This window comes from Beta vulgaris, chromosome 5 (genome assembly GCF_026745355.1).
Source record: "Beta vulgaris subsp. vulgaris cultivar EL10 chromosome 5, EL10.2, whole genome shotgun sequence".
In the NCBI taxonomy this organism is placed as follows: domain Eukaryota; kingdom Viridiplantae; phylum Streptophyta; class Magnoliopsida; order Caryophyllales; family Amaranthaceae; genus Beta; species Beta vulgaris.
In genome coordinates this window covers 54399511-54418878 of record NC_079206.1, presented here as the reverse complement: position 1 = coordinate 54418878, position 19368 = coordinate 54399511, and the positions used below count along the sequence as shown (strand labels likewise).

At 36.3% G+C, this 19368-nt stretch overlaps 1 protein-coding gene and 2 non-coding genes across 3 annotated transcripts; all 3 read right to left on the bottom strand.

Moving 5' to 3' along the window:
• Positions 1–918: 918 nt before the first annotated feature.
• On the bottom strand, positions 919–991 carry TRNAK-CUU (transfer RNA lysine (anticodon CUU)). Its single transcript has one exon. It is a non-coding gene; the product is annotated as a tRNA-Lys (tRNA).
• Positions 992–2477: 1486 nt separating this feature from the next.
• Positions 2478–2550, bottom strand: TRNAK-CUU (transfer RNA lysine (anticodon CUU)). Its single transcript has one exon. It is a non-coding gene; the product is annotated as a tRNA-Lys (tRNA).
• Positions 2551–10434: 7884 nt separating this feature from the next.
• Positions 10435–13295, bottom strand: LOC104907897 (protein POLYCHOME). Its single transcript, XM_010696921.4, has 3 exons — positions 13109–13295; positions 12055–12434; positions 10435–11309 (listed from the first exon to the last, which is right to left on the bottom strand). Exons 2-3 carry the CDS (start codon positions 12412–12414, stop codon positions 10944–10946), a joined length of 726 nt encoding a protein of 241 aa, XP_010695223.2. The 5' UTR covers positions 12415–12434; positions 13109–13295; the 3' UTR covers positions 10435–10943.
• Positions 13296–19368: the final 6073 nt, after the last annotated feature.

The following is a 19368-nucleotide window of genomic DNA, read 5'->3' as shown; positions in this document are numbered from 1 at the left end:
GGTAATGCAAAGCCCTATGGAGATGCAGAGCCCTCGAACATGCCTGTTTTCGCCGTCGACTCACCAAGAAGTGGTGGAGATGATTCGAGTTGAAGGCAAAGACGAGTTGAGTGCAAGGATGTTATACAAAATTAAGCAAAGGGTTGAAGAGTGGTACCATGATGAGGGGTATATTTGTGCAAAAGTGGTACGTTTTGGTGATTTGGACACAAAAGAAGTGGTTTGTGAAGTGGTAGAAGGTGATATTACTAAATTAGTTTGGATTGAAGTGAGCAAGAATAATACTACTATTAGTATTAGTAAGTTACCTGATGAAATGAAGAAGTTGTGTAAGAATCTTGAAGTAGGGAATGTCTACAACATCAAAGAAAGCAAGCAAGTTGTGAGAGATTTAACTTGTTTGGGTTTGTTTTCAAGTATTGAAGTTAATCCACAGCCTGATCTTATGAATGAAGGAGGGATTATTGTTGAGATCAAGGTTTGTTGGTATAATTCAAAAACAAGCACAAACAACTTCATAGGAAATTGGCCATTAAATATCTTGAAATCTCCACTTTCTCTAATTTATTTTACCTCATGAGTTATTTTAGTTGTTGTAGCACATAGGACATAGGGTGCAATTTTTTTATACTACTTTAATGTATATATTGTCTTTCAGAATTTCAGTTATATTTATGATTACAATTTAATTTTTATGCTAAGTTTTTTTTTTTTTTTGGGTGAAAATTTTCATGCTAAGTTAACTTGAACTTATTTTTCCAAAAAGCTTTAAGTATAAAGCTCTCAGCTGAAGCTTGGATTGAACTGTTTCAGTGAACTGTCAATTGTTGAGCCAAGCTTAGAGAATAAAAAGTTTAGAACTAAGTGACTGATAAAGTAAAAAAAAGTGGCGTGAAAATAAAAAGGTGAATTTTTAAACGCCCACCGTGGGGCTCGAACCCACGACCACAAGGTTAAGAGCCTTGCGCTCTACCAACTGAGCTAGACGGGCTTCTGATATAAAATGATATACATGTTATGGTATAGAATCGAATCTGTTTGACCTTTTACCAAATACAATAACTACAGATTCAATGTAAATATTGGTACATAAAACTTCCATACTAGGAACTAGGAAGTTTCAGTCATATTGCAGCCAAATTTACAGTGGTGATCCTTCGAGATGGCAATATCCAGTGGATCACCCGGTCCATCCGTCTTAATGGACGGGTGAAAAACCCGGTTTAAACAGATGGTGAACGGGTGATGGAGTAACGGATGCGGGTGATGGATCGGATACGGGTGGACAATTTTCATCTATCACCCGACCCGTTAATCCGACCCATCACCCGTTTATTTTAAAAAAATATTTTTTAGGTCCAATCCTCAAGGCCCAACCCTCAAGGCCCAGCTAAATGTCCAAATCTAAAAGCCCAATGCCCAACCTAATTTCCTAATTTTTGTATGCGAATTACTGTGATTTTGAACTTAATATGAATTGTGGTTGTGGATCTGTGGTTTTGTCGGTTGAAACTTTATTTTTCTAGAAATTTTATGGTTAGCATTATTTTGAGGTAATTTCACCCGATTATAACCCGATCCATCCGTTCACCCGAAAGTAAATGGATGGATGGATTCGGGTGGTGATTTTTCCAGGTGATGGATGGATCGGGTAGTGCGGATGGTAGCGGGTGATGCTCCACCCGCCCCGAACCCGATCCATTTACATCTCTAGTGATCCTGTGATGTTACATCTCACAATAACTCCTTTTCTCTTTCTTGTTATCAACTTCAGCCGACTCGTTAATCCGACCCATCACCCGTTTATTTTAAAAAAATATTTTTTAGGTCCAATCCTCAAGGCCCAGCCCTCAAGGCCCAGCTAAATGTCCAAATCTAAAAGCCCAATGCCCAACCTAATTTCCTAATTTTTGTATGCGAATTACTGTGATTTTGAACTTAATATGAATTGTGGTTGTGGATCTGGTTTTGTCGGTTGAAACTTTATTTTTCTAGAAATTTTATGGTTAGCATTATTTTGAGGTAATTTCACCCGATTATAACCCGATCCATCCGTTCACCCGAAAGTAAATGGATGGATGGATTCGGGTGGTGATTTTTCCAGGTGATGGATGGATCGGGTAGTGCGGATGGTAGCGGGTGATGCTCCACCCGCCCCGAACCCGATCCATTTACATCTCTAGTGATCCTGTGATGTTACATCTCACAATAACTCCTTTTCTCTTTCTTGTTATCAACTTCAGCCGACTATTCTTCAATGAAGAATTTTTATTAATTTACATTGTTGATTTTGAAGTATATATATCAATACATATGTTGCACCAATGATTATGATTATTACTAATTAGAATTTATTCAATGCTGATATGTAAAATCATACGTATAAAAACCAGTACCATATATGTTTGTGATTTGTGAAAACACATAGCTAAAAAAACGTATATGTTTGTGATTTGTGAAAAAATAGCAAAATATAACGCCCACCGTGGGGCTCGAACCCACGACCACAAGGTTAAGAGCCTTGCGCTCTACCAACTGAGCTAGACGGGCACTTTTGATCAGTTGGTGTAATAAAGACTAATAGTATGAGATAACGCCTAATTATATTGCCAATACGAGTCCGCAAGAAAAATAACAGTGCCTGAAATTATACTTCCTCGTTTTTTAAAAATCGGTACAATTTGTGTTTTGGACCATTTATGTTTGCCGTTAAATTTAGACTAATATCTAAAAATTAAAATTAACATTTTTGACAGGTATGAAAAAAAAACATTTAAAAAGTTGTTGATTTATTTTAATATATATTTATCTAATATTTAATTTTGATAATATTTATTATAAGAATATTAAAGGTATTAATAGTAAAAATTGTACATTAACAAATATAAATGTCAAATTGTAACAATTAAAATCAGAAAAGTATAATATTGTGAAATACTTATATTTCATAGTATACAATGAACTAATAGTTTTGAAGTTGAGGGGGTGGATTAGTGGCATCGCTTCTCACCTCATATTCTTGAGATCATGAGGTCTAGCGATCAGAATTCATGAAACTCATTTAAAGATTTCTCCTTACCCCCTCCAGTTGTCAGTGTACTTCATCTAATCTTAAAAAATGCACTAATAATTTTAATTTATGTAGTTAAAAAGGTTTTTAGAGTCAGACACTTTATTTATAAGTTGATAGTACTTTTTCAGTCATCATACATTATAAACTTTATCAATATGATTACACTAGGTTTAAAAAAAATGATTACACTAGGTAGCCATCAGTTTATATACTTTCTCTCATAAAATAAATGTAATAATTTGACTTTTAATAAATTACATGCTTTATTTGATAGTTTGATCATAATTTTCTATTGAGAAACTAAATTCATGTTACTTCCTCAATCCCCAAAAGATTTTCCTATATCTCCTTCACACGTTTGTCATGCATGTTTTATGCCATTACCTAGTATTTGTGCCCGGATATTGTCCGAGTGGTACTTTTTCGAACTTGATATGCATTTTATGCATTTTATTCCATTCGCATTAAGATATAATAAGAAAACTCAACATTTAAGGTACAAATATAATAATATGGACATTTAAAACATGATTAAAAGTTGGTTGAAATGCTAATTGTAATATGTATGATAGCAAGATGTCATAGGTTCAAATCTTGTTGGAAGCCAATTAACTTTTGTCAGTTGACATGACATACATATGTACATAGTGAACAATTCTAATGGAATAACATAGGCGTGTCATGTGGCACACATACGTTGTTAGACATGCCTTCTAATATATTAGTATAGATATCTTTAATGACATATTAGTAAAAATTATTTTAAAATGTTTGATTTTTGTAGTGTATTCATTGAGACGAATCAAACAAGATTTCACACGACTGCTTTTTTTTTCCTTATATTTCCTTCGTTCTTTTTTTTAGTGCAATAATGAAAATTTTACATTATTCACTCACCACCCTTTAAGTATCTATTGTGATTTTAAAAAATTAGTAATGTAGGGTCTTGTTAGATTTGTCTCGATATAAACTTTCCCAATATCAAATTTGTATAATTTTTATGAAAAAGTAATTAAAGACATTAACCATTGAAGTTGTACTTTGACAAACGTGACTCAATTATTACAATAGAAAAACAAAGGAGGATATATATATGAAAGAATTTAGAAGATTTTCTTTACTTATGAATAATGTCAATATTGCAAATGTGAATATATTTTCAGGACGAAGGGAGTAATATTTAAGATAATCTTAGATTTCATCTCAATGTACAATTTCAGGCCCCCTCCCCTATCCGCCATCGCGAGCCCATAATTCAACAACCACGTTGTCGGCGAGCTTCCCCATTGCGGCGTGCTCTCCTAGACAGCCTTCTAGCCTTCTCAACTGGAGTAGAGCGGAGTAGAGGAGATTTGACGGGGGTGGGGAGGGGTGCGAAATTCATCGAAGGTGGGGGAAGGGGGTGCAGAATTCGTAGGGGGTGCAGAATTCGACAGGGCTGGGGGTGGGGATGGGTAATTCGACGGGGTAGGGGGCGCTGCCACGGGGTGGTGGGAGAGAGGCCTGCTGGGATGGGGGCTGCCAGGGTGGTGGGAGGGTGGGGGAATAGGGTTAGGGTTAGAAGTTAGAGGTTAGGGTTTAATTAGGAGTTAAAACTAACGGTTAATTAGGGTTAAGACGACTGATGATTAACGCCGTTAGTCCTTAAGGGTATCTGAGTGTATTAGTTTGAAACTTAGGGGTACCCTGTATATTTTGAAAACTTGGCAGGTACCAGGTGAATTTTCTGAAAACTAGGGGGTACTTGGTGAAAAAACCGTTAGGTAAATATAGGTTTGAGTTCATATTAAACGATTTGACTAGTGAAGCATCTAATTTGGGTGCTTGATTGATAGAGGATTGAAAGAGAGGTTTGAGCCGAAAAAGATAATTGCAAAAAAGCTAATAGTAGTAGCTTTTTGGAAGATATATTTGTGAATTTAGTTGTGTATGACCAGGGCCGGCGTTTGGCATGAGCGAAGTGATCGACCGCGCAGGGCCTCAGTTTGACAGGGGCCCCAAAAGCTCTGTACTCATAATGTTTGTAACAATAATAAATCAAATAAAAGTGTATGGAGCAGTGGTGTGTTTTGGGCCTTAGTTACATGAGGTGAAGAGATCGAATCCTTGTAACTACAATTTAAATTTTGCACTCTGGTACTCTTTCGGTGAGTCTTTCCATGCGGATTTTAAGGCCTCTTTTCAAGAATCCGCACAGGGCCCCTAAAATCCTAGCCCCGGTCCTGTGTATGACTAATATATAGTAAAGTTGGTCAAATTTACTACCTTTTACCAATAAAAATCCCACCAATATATTATTTCAATATCCTTATTGATCATTTCACCTATTAAAGAATCAATCAACTAACAACTATCTACCAAACACTTTCACACTAACAGCTAATACAAAAGATAGTCAAATCAGCTAATCGCTAACAACTAATAATATAAACAGCTAACCGATAACAACTAACTTCTAATTGCAAAACAGGGACAACGAGAGATTTTAAATAGATTTTTAGGCTCAAAAAGCTCTTTTTGGAAAAGTTGAGGGACGAGATTCTTGATATTAAAGATTTGAGAGTGAGTGGGGACTGGGGAGATTATGGTATTGTTTGGTAAAGGTAGGTTTGGGGCAACATTAGAGATTTGAACTCAAGTCAGAGGATTTGACTAGTCAATCCTCTAATTTGAATGTTTGGTAAAGTGAGCTTTCAATTAGCTAATTGGGAGAAAAAAAAAAGTTCTTTTTAAAAACAGTTGGGGAGTAATTTTGATATTAAAGGTTTGGGAATGAGTGAACCAATTACATATTTTAAAGTTTTTGAAAATTACATTAATAAACAATAAAAAGAATAACCATAGATTATGCATGTTCTTATTGGTAATTTTACAATTATGTATCAATCAGGTATCACCTACTTACAAAACACCTCTATACAAATAGCTAATACAACCAACTAGTCAAATTAGCTTATACAATCAACTATCAAGAAATAAAACCACCAAGCAGCTAACAACTATATATCCGCTAATTCTCACACATGACCTATATTTATGCCGTAAAGTTCTTTAAAAATGATTTCCCTTACCAAGATATCCTTAAACTAGAGGTGATCATGTGTCGGGTCGGAATTGGCCCAAAATAGTGGCCTATTTCGAGCCAACGCCTCAGGCCTGGTCGGGCCAAAATTCTCTTGCCATGACCCACAAATTCAGGCCAGGCCAAGCGAGCATTCAAGGCATTATCAGATCGGGCCAAAATCTAGACTCATTTTGCATATTTAAGTTGCCCGTGACCCGAATTTTTTGCCCTAAAAATCAGACTGGGCCCGATTGCATGCCGAAAAATCGTACCCAAAACCCATCTACTTTTGATCCGGGTCGGGCCCATATTGATCACCTCTACCCTAAAGTGACTAGAGGTGATCATTTTGGCCCGGCCCGGCTCGTTTTTGGGCCGGGTTTTGGGCAGAATTTTTTGGCCCACGGGCCGGGCCGGGCCCGGTCTTTTGTTTTTTGCTTTGGGCGGGTTTTGGGCAAGCTAAAAACGACTTTTTAGTCTATTTTTTGGCCCGGCCGTTTTGGCCCGCAAAAGCCCGCTAAGCCCGGCCCGAAATAGCAGGCTTTGGATACAAAAAATCGGCCTGAATTTAGGCCCGACCCGACCAATGGGCTAAAAATTTAGACCGCGGCCCGGCCCATGATCACCTACCACGAGTTCTTTATTTCTATTTCTCTAATTTTTCTTATCCTTGTCAATTTTTGTTAATCTTGGATTAGTCTTGTCCTTCAATCTGTGACTTTTTTTTTTCTTGGATCTTTGATTATTTTATCCTTCAGGGGTGAATATACTCAGAAAATCAAGAGAAGAAAGAAACAAGTGAGTATTACTATTCTATAAACTCTTATGTCTGGGTTATACCATGTTATGCTTTTTATATTTAAAGTAAATTTGATTTTTTTTGTTTACGGGAAAGCAAATCATCATGAGTCTAGGCCTTGGACCACCCTACAAAGAACGAAGCCACCCTATGGGCCACTTTCAAATGAGAGGCCAAGCCACTTCCTCCTGAAAGATAAATTTATTTCATACAAACCAAATAAACTACAAAGAGACGTTAAATCAGGCAAACTCATCCAAGGACGAGAGGTCCTTAATGCAATTAAGGTTTGAGACAATATCATCCACAATAGTGAAAAGAGGAGGAAAAACCCACCCATACACCTCATTAAGACTAGAAAACACATCTTTAGAAAAGGACAACTCAAGAACAGAGATTAGCATTCTTCGAGGGATGATTACAGAAAACACATTCTTGAGTGAGATAGACATGACATTTCTCCAATCGGACTTTAGTAGCAAGCCCATCTTGGCAAATGTTCCATAGGAAAGTCCTAATTTAGGAGGAATCTTCAACCCCCCAAATCCATTTAAAAGATTTAGAAGGGGAGGATCAATAGCCAATACCTGAGCTAGCAACGAGCTTGACTTAACAGAATAGATACCATCATAATTCAAATCCCAGATTAATTTATCCAAACTCGCGTTTTGAGGGATAAATAAACTAACTATTGCCTTATAAACCTCCTCACGCCCCCCCCCCCCAAATTAAAACCTCCTCATAGACAACAGATGACAACAACTCCCTATGCCACTGACGATATTCAGAAATAAAGCCATTACTTAGAAGATTCTCATAGTTCGGGGAATGTGAACAAACATCCGAGATAGGATATTGAAATTCCCAAAAAAAAACATGAGTACCTACATTAACGATCTAACGTATGCCTTTCTTAAAAACATCTCGAACATACATGAGTTTCTCCATTGCCACTTTGCCAGGAAGCATTAGCAGAAGGAGTATAGTCCAGGATAGAAAGATCTTTTAAATATTTTTTGGTGATCATTTGAACCCAAAGATTTGCCGGATTGTTAATAGTCTTCCAAAGTAATTTAATCTGCAAAGCTACATTATTAGTATTAGCTTTCTGAAATCCTAACCCCCAAGTTATTATTTTTTATAAACAATAAAAGATACAATAATGAATAATGTCCATGTTTGTCATTAATATATTTCCAAATTATCAGCTCATAAATTTAAATATTTAAATTTTTTGAATAATGATTAATATTGAATTTTATATGGTTTAAAACTATTATTTATTAGTGCGGAGTATGTCTTATTCGCAATATTATTCATCAAACATATTTATAAATAACAAAAAGTATAAGAGTGAAAAATATGCTTATACCGTTATTGGTAATTTCAATCTGACTTGCGTGGACCCGGTTCACACTAAAAATAGTGTGGACCAGGCCCAGGCACGTGACCCGCGCTCAATCCTCGTCCTTTCTTTCTTCATCCCTCACACTCAAAACTGACATACAGAGGAGAGAGAAAGTGAAGATTCTTCGCTTCCATTAACCATGACACTAAACTTGCGAACTCCAGTTCTTCTCTCTCATTCTTACTGTCCTTTTCTCTCTCCTCCATGCAATTCTCACCATAAAAGCATGTTTCTTCTGCTTCTTCGGAACAATATCGAACCTTCTTCTTCTTTCGCTTTCTGGAATTCTTCCGCCATTTCCGTTTCTGTCCGAGCTTCTGCTAGCGAAACTCGAAACGACGTCGCAGATGATGAAGAAGGAGAGAAGTTAGTGTTGGTCGATGAGTTGATTAGTCGAGCGTCAAGTTTGAAAGATGCGAGCGAAGTTCTTCAGCTGATATCTGACAACAAAAATGGCAGAAAAGGAGGTTTCGTCAGTTGTACTGTTTGTTGTAAATTTATTTTAACACACCCTATATCACTTTAACATATACTATCTCACTTTAACATACACTATATCATTGTAACATACACTATATCATTTTAACACACACTATATCACTTTAACATACACTATATCACTTTAACATACACTATGTCACTTTAACATACACTATATCACTTTAACATACACTATATCACTTTAACACACACTATATCATTTTAATATACACTATATCATTTTAACATACACTATATCATATCAATATACACTATCATAAACTCACGTGATATGGATCGGGTGCACACTAATTTAGTGTGCACCGGGTTCATATTAGTTTTTTTATGGTAATTTTACACAATCGAATAACAACAAGCTATCAATTACCTACCAAACACCTTTATAAAATTAGTTATCTACTAATTGCCAAATAGGATCAAAGTGTTACATATATTTTCATGATTACACCACGTGGAATAGTTGTGAATTCAAAACTTTGGAGTTGGTAAAATGATTTTGATTCAGCAACCCGTATGGGGGTCTTGGATTCGATCTCAGGCACCTCTGGGAGAATGGGGTTGCAACTTGCAAGGAGGGATTTGGGCTCCAACTGAGCTGATGAGTGCCCATCAATAGGGCTTGAGTGCAATTCATTACCAATCAGAAAAAAGTAACACTTCCTCCCTTAATTAATTAAGTACCTATTATATTCTTTGACTTGTTAATTTTTTTTTTTAAAAAAAGTTTGATTTGATGATTATTCCATATATATATATGTGTGCTGCTGCTAGAGTGCTAGGTTATGGGTTTTTCTCAAATTTAGCTGCTTAACATAAAAAAAAAAGTGATTGCAAAAATTACTATCTAAGGAAGTGATTTCACATGAGAACTGTTACAACTTACATTAAGTAGTTTTTGGAAAATTGCTACTTAAGATAGCAATTTATCTGGTGAATTCACTAAATCAAGTAGTTTTTAAGAAACCACTTCTTGAAATAACGTACTTTTGCCTTGAATCGAGATTAAAAGAATAACCAAGTTACAATACAACCCTGAATGCTAGTATGCTACACTATAAGGTAATAAGTATGATTTCAGTGCACAATGGGATTTTTTTTACTTTTTGAGCATTTTATAAGAATATTGTTTGGAAGGTGGGTAGTCAATAATCACAACTGTTGGATAGAAGATCACTATTGGGGCTCATTCAAAAAAATAGGTTCTTTCTTTTGTTAAACCAGGTGACGTCTTTGATGGTCTGCATTCTATCCTACTTTCAAAGGTGTTCCCCCATTTGATGATTTGGTTGAAACAATTTATTGGTAACAAATGCAAGATGATGGTAGCACCAATATTGTTCACATTGATCAATGCTTCATATATGAAAAAATCTTGCATAAATAGCTGGGAAAAAGGTGGTAAGAATTGCAGTTCTCTTTTACCCGGTAAACACTATGAATGGCTCAAGTGTCCTTTGTTGAGAATGAGATGGATAGATTCCCAGCGCCTTGCAATTCTCATATATAGACTATATTTTCAAGTCATCAATTGAATTACTTGAGCACAAAAGTGAAAAGATCAAAAAGGAAGGGCAAAAAAACTCAGTAAGTACATCAATTTTCCTTCATCAATGGTACTAATGTATGAATCAAACTTTACAATGTATCTCATGACAAAAACTAATTCGACCTCTCATATACATGGAGTGCTCCAGTTCCTTCTATTCCTACAGCAACAAGCATTACCGTTATGCTACAATTAGCCGCCAAAAATGCAAAACTTGTCGTTGCAGCAGGGCATCTTACACTACAATGTCAGCAGAGGCTAACAGCTAACACTACTATATACCGAGAAATAACAGTTGGCTGTCTTCACTAGAAGTGAAGAACACCTAAATGTCAGAATCATTTGCTAAAGCATAGCTATACTATTTGCTAGAAACTTAGCTACAAGCATAGCTAGAAAACTTAGGTAAAGGATAGTAGTACTAGTAATAGGATATGGGATCATCAGAAGATGATCGCCTGTCGCCATTCTCCTCCTTCCAACTCCTTCCCTCCCCTCTAATTACGCAATGCACGGAATCCCTCCCCATCTGTGTGTGCATTGCTCCATATATCATCGCATTGACATCAATGTACGCACCTTCTTTTCTCTCTCTACTCTCTTGGCAGCAGGAGTCCTTTGTTGTTTCTTCTGATCCTCTAGCCAAACTTCCCTCACCTTTTCAATTGAGTGTAGAAGTCTTTTCTGTGGTGTCAAGAAATCAGAACCCTTCTCATTGTTATCTGCATTTGTAGGTGTGATCTTCCATACTTGCATGGCTGGTGAAGGTTGAGGCTTTACAGAAATGGTGGGCAGAGGGGTTTGTGAACCAATTTCTTGCTCGATATTAGCAGTCGATGCTGCCACTGCTTCTGCATTGGTGTCTTCTTGAGGAGCTTCTGTTGTTTGATTCAATTCAGCTCTTCTCCTTTCAATGGCCTGTGTATATCAGAACAAAGTAGGTTTTTAGTTCATTGCTGGCAGTTAAGGTACTAGCTAAGTAGCTATAGCAGTGAAATAACCAGGACAAATTCTTTGTGGGTGCCCAATTGAGCATTTTTATCAGTCATCTCACTCACACATCGACTTGAAACTAGCTTATTCTAACTGAGAATTTAGCCTACTACAAACTCCAACAAGTTCTATTATCACTCAACTCATCAAGCTTTTGCACTAAATGCCTATTTCCTCGAACATGGCAAGCGAAAGAAACAAATCATCCAAAGGAACATCTAGATTGGAAGTTGTTTTCCCTCATACAGATGTTTGATTCTACTAATCCATGAATATTGCACATGAAAGATACACCTCACTAGAGTTAGTGCAATAATCTATTGCACATGAACCATTTATCTAATTCTTCTCACACAAGTCCAAAATTGACCAATCTGGCAGAATTTTGAATAATGCAGTAGATTGTCCCAACATCCAACCTATATTGTCTCATTAAGCCAAATAACCTGTATTTAATAGCAACTATTCCAGGTTAACTATTTCAACATTAAAGTTTATACAATCTAATCAAATCCAATCTAACCAAATAACTGCAAAACCAGAAATACCCAACATTCATATACCAGACTCTCCATTCAAACCCACAAGTCATAAACATTAAAAGAGCACAATCAATTAAAACAAACTGAACTTGAACAAGAATATTCTATTCATTAATAAGATTCATTACCCTCACAATAGCAGTGATATCCCTGAGAGGAGTTCTTGGATACCAAGAAGGCAACCTACTTCCCCTGCCTCGGCTACCACCACTACGTCGTGCCATCATCCCCGGAGTTCTATTCTCCCTGCCACTCATTAGTGGCCTATATAAATTCCGGCCTCGCCCAAACCGGCCTCCATAAACTCCAATTGATCTTCCACTTGAATCACTTCCACCACTCGAGACGTTTCGAGGCCCATTTCCAGATAACCCTGTCCAAATTAACCCTGGTTCATCAACAATGAGATCAACTCTTCGGGCTGCTCCTCGGTATAGGGTAGAAATATCCACAGGTCTTGCTAATCTATCTCTTGATGGTGTAGGCATCTTTCTTTAAGCTTTTAATCCTGATTGAATTATTGAACCAAGCGTAAATTAATCATAATTGATATCCCTTCGAAACGACGAATGCAGGTTTATGATAGTGTACTCAATAACTCAACAATCAACCATATTTGTGCAAATGTGCTGAGACCCACATGATAAATGTTGATTAAAGACACAAAGAACTGATACCCATAGACTAATACTACATGAAAACCTCAAAAAGTTTACTAAATTCATTTAATAATGCAGAGGAGAAGTTAATTAAAGATAAAAGTAAGCACACTTAACAATCATTTCTGCATAAAACATTGCATTCAAATTTCAATGATGTGAAAATCAACCCAGATGATAAATGTTGATTAAAGAATCATAACAAGATAAACCCAGATATAAATTGTGTATAATAATCCCAAATGTAACAAATTATAACAATAACATAAAATGTAACCCAGGTAAGAAACGAAACCAATAGAAAATACCCAGATGCGAATTCACCATAATATGCTCAAAATTCAACAAATAAACTGACAAAAAAAAAACTAAAACCCATATGATAATTATTCATCAAAAACACAAAATAACACATACCCAGATAAAATTTCAGCGTAAAAAGCTCAGATTCAACTAAAATCACTGAAAAAATCCAAAACCCAGACACAAAAATGGAGATAAAACACAAGAAAAAAGCACATACCGTGATATAAAATTTTCCAGACAAAAAAATCTTTGATGTTTTAGGAGAGAGAAAAAAAAACAAAGGGGAGAGGAAGAAGAACGTTGAGTAGAAGGGAAAAGAGAGGAGGAGAGAGAAAGTGGCGAAGTTTCAAAATGTGAAACTGAGCAGGTTTTATGGTAGAAGAAGTTCAGGGTTTCAGAAATTACACAGCAATTTTTTCAATTTTTTTAATTTTGTGTTCTTGAAATTTTTTGAATTTTTGAGGAGCGGGATTTTGAGCTGATTTGAAATGTGATAAAGTTACAGATTTGTCCTCACAATTTCTAATTTTTTAAGGTATAGGTTGAGAATTTAATAGGGGTATTTTTGGGTTTTCAGTTAAGTTCTACACGTTTGACCCACAATGTGTGTGATTGTATTTTTTAAAATTAGATGAGTGGGAGACTGGAAGTAGTGTAGTGAGGCAACTTTAGTCAACTTTTACAAATTTTTGAATTTAATAAATAATCCACTTTTAGTGGAAATAATACAGAGATTGTAGCCAATTATAGAGTTACAAGTGTGCACGGTGTGGGGAAGTATCATGAATATTCGAAACGAGCTAATTTTTTCAATTTTGTATGTTTATGAAGTACGAATAGTAGGTGTTGGGTTTAAACTTTTTATGATAGAAAAATGGATATGACGTGATATCATTATAATGAAAAAGTTTAGGTAACTTTTATTTCTTTTTTTAGGAGAGATAGATTTGATATGGAATCTTGTAGATTTAAAAAATTTTATATACTTGATCAAAAAAAAAATTGGTTTGAGGAGTGTTTTGGGTTTTTGGTCTGAAAAGCTGGTTGTTTTTGGACCAACACTTTTGGGTCAAATTTTTGGTTCAACAAACGGGTAAAATGTTTTAGATGTGGCCCGATCCGTCATTTGATCACTTCTATTTTTTTTAGAGGGAATATTAGAGTATGACTATTTACGATTTAAGAAAGAAATATCATCTCTATCTCTTAACAACTTTCTCTCTCATCTTACAAAAGTTAATCATGGTTTCATTTTGACACATACATCTCACTCATAACTAAGGAAAAAGAATAATACATTCACCATACACTCGGGTGTACCATGAACATGGTACACCCAATGATATTTCTTTTATAAATTTACTCATTTAGAACCTCCAAATGAGCAATTGAGCATGCTGAAAGCTCCAAATGAGCAAACAAGCAAAAAAACAACCTTGTGTGTATGATAAAGAATTCAAAAATTAAAACTTAAGTATTTAATATCCTCTTTTAATAATGACTTCTAAATTTAAACTTTGAGTGAAACAAATAATTGAAAAGAAAATAACGTATTTCAAATCAATATCAAGAAAATTTCATACCATTTTATTTGAAGTTCTTTTTGCCAACTCAGTTACTAGTCTTAGCAGATATATTTAGGTTTTATATTTAGAAAAATAACTCCCATAATTTCTTCTACTTAGATGCAAATGTTTGCTATTGTACATTTTTCAATAGATTAGAGTAACCATTAATAATTTGACATTTATAAGTACATATATTGGTGAGTGTAAATCTAATGGATATTTCTCAAAATTCTCATAGATGTACTGTACTGCTTTATTCATTCAACTCTTTTGGAAAACTGCCAAGTTTTTTTTTTAAGCTGAAAGCTTAGTGTATTATTATTGAGCAAGCATATTTATAATACAAAGTATAATAATGTAACGAGAACTAGAAAAAGATATCAAAACAAAATATGTTTACTAATCCAAATCTAATTAGTACCTCTATACCCCCCTCCTCAAATTGGAGTAGGTAAACATAAATGTCCAGCTGGGACAAAAATGCATCAAATTGACGCTAGCCAAGTGCCTTGGTGAAGATATCAGCCAATTGTTCAGTAATAGTAACTGTTGGAAAATATGCTTCAAAGTACTTTTAACTGTTGTACTTTATTTTAGGAATTAGAGTCAGTGACTTATTTAGTTGAGATTATGGAGGAGTATTTGTAGTTTGTTAATTAACTTTGTAGGAATTTCACAATTATCATGGGTCATGTCTACCCTTGTTCTCCCTTTATTATGACATGTCCTAGTTAATATTGTTAGATTGTAAGCCTTTAAATAGGCCCTTATAGCTTTGCTTTGTTGGATGTAGCAATATTGGTTTGTTTACTGCTCTATGATCTTCTTTTCTTTTACGTTCTTTTAATTTCAATATGGTATCAAAAGCATCGGATTAGATCTAAAAAAAAGTGGAGAGAAATGAAGAAGAAAAAAAAGGGGGAGATAAAGAGTGTTCCAAAATTATTATTTTTTAAAAAAAACAGTAGGAGAATATTTATGAGTGTTTTATGTGTTTAACCATGGCAAGAAATGATTTTGATTAAATGTGTGGATGGGTTTCCTTTTAGCCCATGAAAATATGAATTTTGGTTACTATAAAAAGAGGGAGACAAATTATTTGAGGTGAAGGGACAATGTTCACAAGTAAAATTAGATAATTGGCAATTTTAAAATGGTGGAGATCGTACTCAACGTAGAGAAGATTTTCGAAGTTGAAGTAGTGGACGTAGTCAATTTGCAAGACAATGTCAAAATGAGTTTATGGAGAGAAGTGCTCAATTGAGTTAAGGTTGGTGATAATGTGCATCAACAAATTATAATATGGTGTTGGTGAAAATGTGCACTAACAAAAGAGGTATGTGGTGAGAAGTGCATCACAAAATGTGATAAACACTTCACATTTTAATGGAGAGAGGTGCTCCGATCCATGCATGAATATTAAGAACACAAAAATTGACGGTGATGAGATGTGCATCATGGATAAAGAGATACGCTTCATTTATGTTATGAAACTTTGAAGCAATGGAGTGTGTTGGAAAATATGCTTCAAAGTAACTTTTAACTATTTTGCTTTATTTTAGGAATTAAAGTCCATGACTTATTTAGTTGAGATTGTAGAGGAGTATTTGTAGTTTGTTAATCAACTTTGTAGGTATTTCACAATCAAAGTGGACCATGTCGACCCTTGTTCTCCTTTTATTATGTGCCATGTCCTGGTTAATGTTGTTAGATTGTAAGCCTTTAAATATAGCCGGCAAAATAGAGTCGCACCCGTTGACCCGACCCGTAATACATGACCCGAAATCCGTTTTCACTTGAAAATAACGACCCGGAATAGAACAGAAATCCGAAATAACCCGACCCGAATTAAAATAGACACGAATATGGCCCAAACCCGAATCTACCCAACCCGAAATCGCCCCGATAATATGTCCACAACCCGAACCTGGCCCGAAAAGTTGTCATATTAGTTACTTTTTAAACAAATTTAAGGAAAATATATCATGAAATACTAATATATGATTTAGCCACTGTCCGTTAATTATTTAATTTACTCTCATTAGTCTTGTATGTGTTTTATTTATTTGCGAGATTGTAAACCCGACCCGACATTACCTGAAACCTCATGGTCCCGATATGAACACTACCCGAACGAACTCGATTGTAACCTGAACACAAAGTTGACCCGATTATGACCCGATCCGTATGACCTGTTTGCCATATATACCTTTGAATAGGTTCTTATAGCTTTGCTTTGTTGAATGTAGTAGTATTGGTTTGTTCACTTCTCTGTGCTCTACTCTTCTTTTATATTCTTTTAATTTCAACAGTAACTTATGAAGGAGCCAGTAGACCTTCATTAATAGCATCACAGATCAAATGACAATCAACCTCAATATGCTTGGTGGTTCATGAAAGACAAAATACTTGGCAATATGCAGAGCAGATTGACTGTCACAAAACAACGGGATAGCTTTGGGATGATTAACACCCATACTAAGTAATAAACCTTTCAACCATTTTAATTTACAAGTAATAGCGGCATCTAGCGATATTTTGCCTCAGCAGAGGAACAAGAAACAATACATTGTTTCTTAGTTTTCTAGGAAATAAGAGATGAACCCAGAAAAACAAGCCAATCTAACAATGAGCGGCGACTATGAGGACATGCCGCCCAATTAGAGTCACACCAACCCTCTAAAGTAAGATCACTATCGACACGCAACAAGATCCTCTGACCAGATGTGCCTTTCAGATATCGAACCACCCGGAATGCAGCCTCCCAATGCCACACGTGGAGTTTGTAAAAATTGAGATAAAATATGCACAGAGTGTGATAAATGTGGACGAGTAACATCAAGATAGATCAAGTGCCCAACTAAGCGACGATAGGCCATAAGATCTGAATAAAGTGCACCATCAACAAGACCAAGATTATGATTTTGTTCAATGGGAAAACCACATGGTTTCGCGCCAAGTAAATCATATTAAAAAATACTTCATCCGTTTCAAAATAGTTGCATCATTTGGCATTTGGTCACTATTCATCAACCAACTTTGACAAGCTTTCTCTCACTATCATATATATAAGAAAAAACATAGTCAAGTGGGATCTTGTTAAATTCGTCTCAACACGAGGATTCCAAATATCAATTTTTTATAATTTTTACTTATATGCAATTAGAGATATTAACGTTCAAAAAAGCATCTTGGCAAACGTGGAAAAGCAAATAGTGCAACCATTTTGAAACGGAAGAAGTAAAATCTAAGACACATTTACGTTGACACAAAAATAAGCCTTCAGATCAACGAACAACTTCTATGCCAAGTAGAGGTGGGCATCGGCCGGGCCGGGCCTGTTCACTGGCTCGGCTCGCGGGCTTGGGTAAATGGCGGGCCGGGCTGAAAATTTTAAAAATTTGTCCACGGCCCGGCCCAAGCCCGCGGACTGGGCTCGTGCTTCCTGCGGGCCTGGCCCATGTTTTATGTTATTTTTTTTGTATTTTTGATAGTTTTAGGCTAAAAAACAAAGAAAAGGAGCGTTCGACCCGCGGGCTCGTGCCGGTGCGGGGAGAAAATAAAATTTCTTGACCGTGACAGGCCCGCGGCCCACATAGTGGACAACGTGTCGGGTCGGGCCTCGAGCGGGCTCGTGCCAATCCCAAATCGTGCCGGTCCGGCCCGGCCCATGCCCACCTCTAATGCCAAGGAACTGTTTTAAGGGGCCAAGTTCCTTCATTTTGAAACAAGAGCAAAAGTATAATTATAGTATTGATGAAGTTTCCAATTTTTAGAGGCAGCAATAGCAAGAAAAGCACTTACACTAGTCATTTTTGCCACAGGAGCAAAAGTATAATTATAACCAATCCCAACCTTCTAATGATTACTACGAACAACTAGACGAGACTTGAGACGTTCTATTGTGCCATCAGATAAAAATTTTGTTCGATACACCCATTGACTGCCCAAGGTCCGTTTATCAGGAGGAAGAGGTTACAAAGTCCATGTGTCATTCTCTTCCAAAGCGCGAATTTCATCACGCATATAAGCACGCCAACCTTCATCTGTCAGAGCTTCCTTATAGGAACAAGGATCTTTACTTGAAATCAGGTTAGCCAACAAAATACGATAATTTACAGAAAAATTGTCACAATTTACTATAATGTACAGTAGGATAAGGGGTACCTGAGGAGCAGAATGAGACGGAGTAGGAAGAGATGGACTTTTTGCACTGACAATCTTAGTAACAAAATCTTTTAACTGGACCGAAGAGAATTTTTCCCTTAAACCACGACCCAGATTGTCAGCAGCGAAAGACTCAAGAGAAACATGCCCAATAGGTGAAGGGAGCCCAGTAGGCGAATCTCTAAGGGAAGCAGGTTGGGCTGTAGGTAAAATAGAAGGGAACGCGGGCCTGTGAGCAGATTGAGGCCCACTGTTGACAAGGGAATGGGGCGCTGAAGTGGAGATATGTGGAGAGGTGGGCTGGGCAGGAGAGTGAGGCCCAGACCGGACAACAAGAGAATAGGTATTTGGCGTTGGACTTGGGTATGAGGGAGTGGTGTTATGGCGTCGGCTGAAGTGTCAGAAGGTGAGGGAGAGTGGACTTGATCAATGGAAAATTAGGATAGTCATCAAAATCTTCCTCTACACAATTATATTGTGGCACTAGGAGGTAGGACAAATGTTAGTATCTTCGGGCACTTTAAAAAGAAACACTTATTCAAAAAAATTCACATCTCGAGAAACCAAAAATTCCTTATTATCCAAATCAAATAATGGCCAACCTTTCTTACCATATTGATGGCCCACAAAAACGCACTTACGACTCTTGGAAGCAAATTTATCACCCTTAGTTTTTTTTATCATGAGCAAAGCACAAATATCAAAAGGTTTGAATGGCATCATAACACGGTGGTGTGTCAAA

Coding starts and splice junctions, on each gene's coding strand:
- LOC104907897 (XM_010696921.4), bottom strand. CDS start 12,414: ATGCCTACACCATCAAGAGATAGATTAGCAAGACCTGTGGATATTTCT. Junction 11,310..12,054: donor ATATCACTGCTATTGTGAGG/GTAATGAATCTT, acceptor TGATATACACAG/GCCATTGAAAGGAGAAGAGC.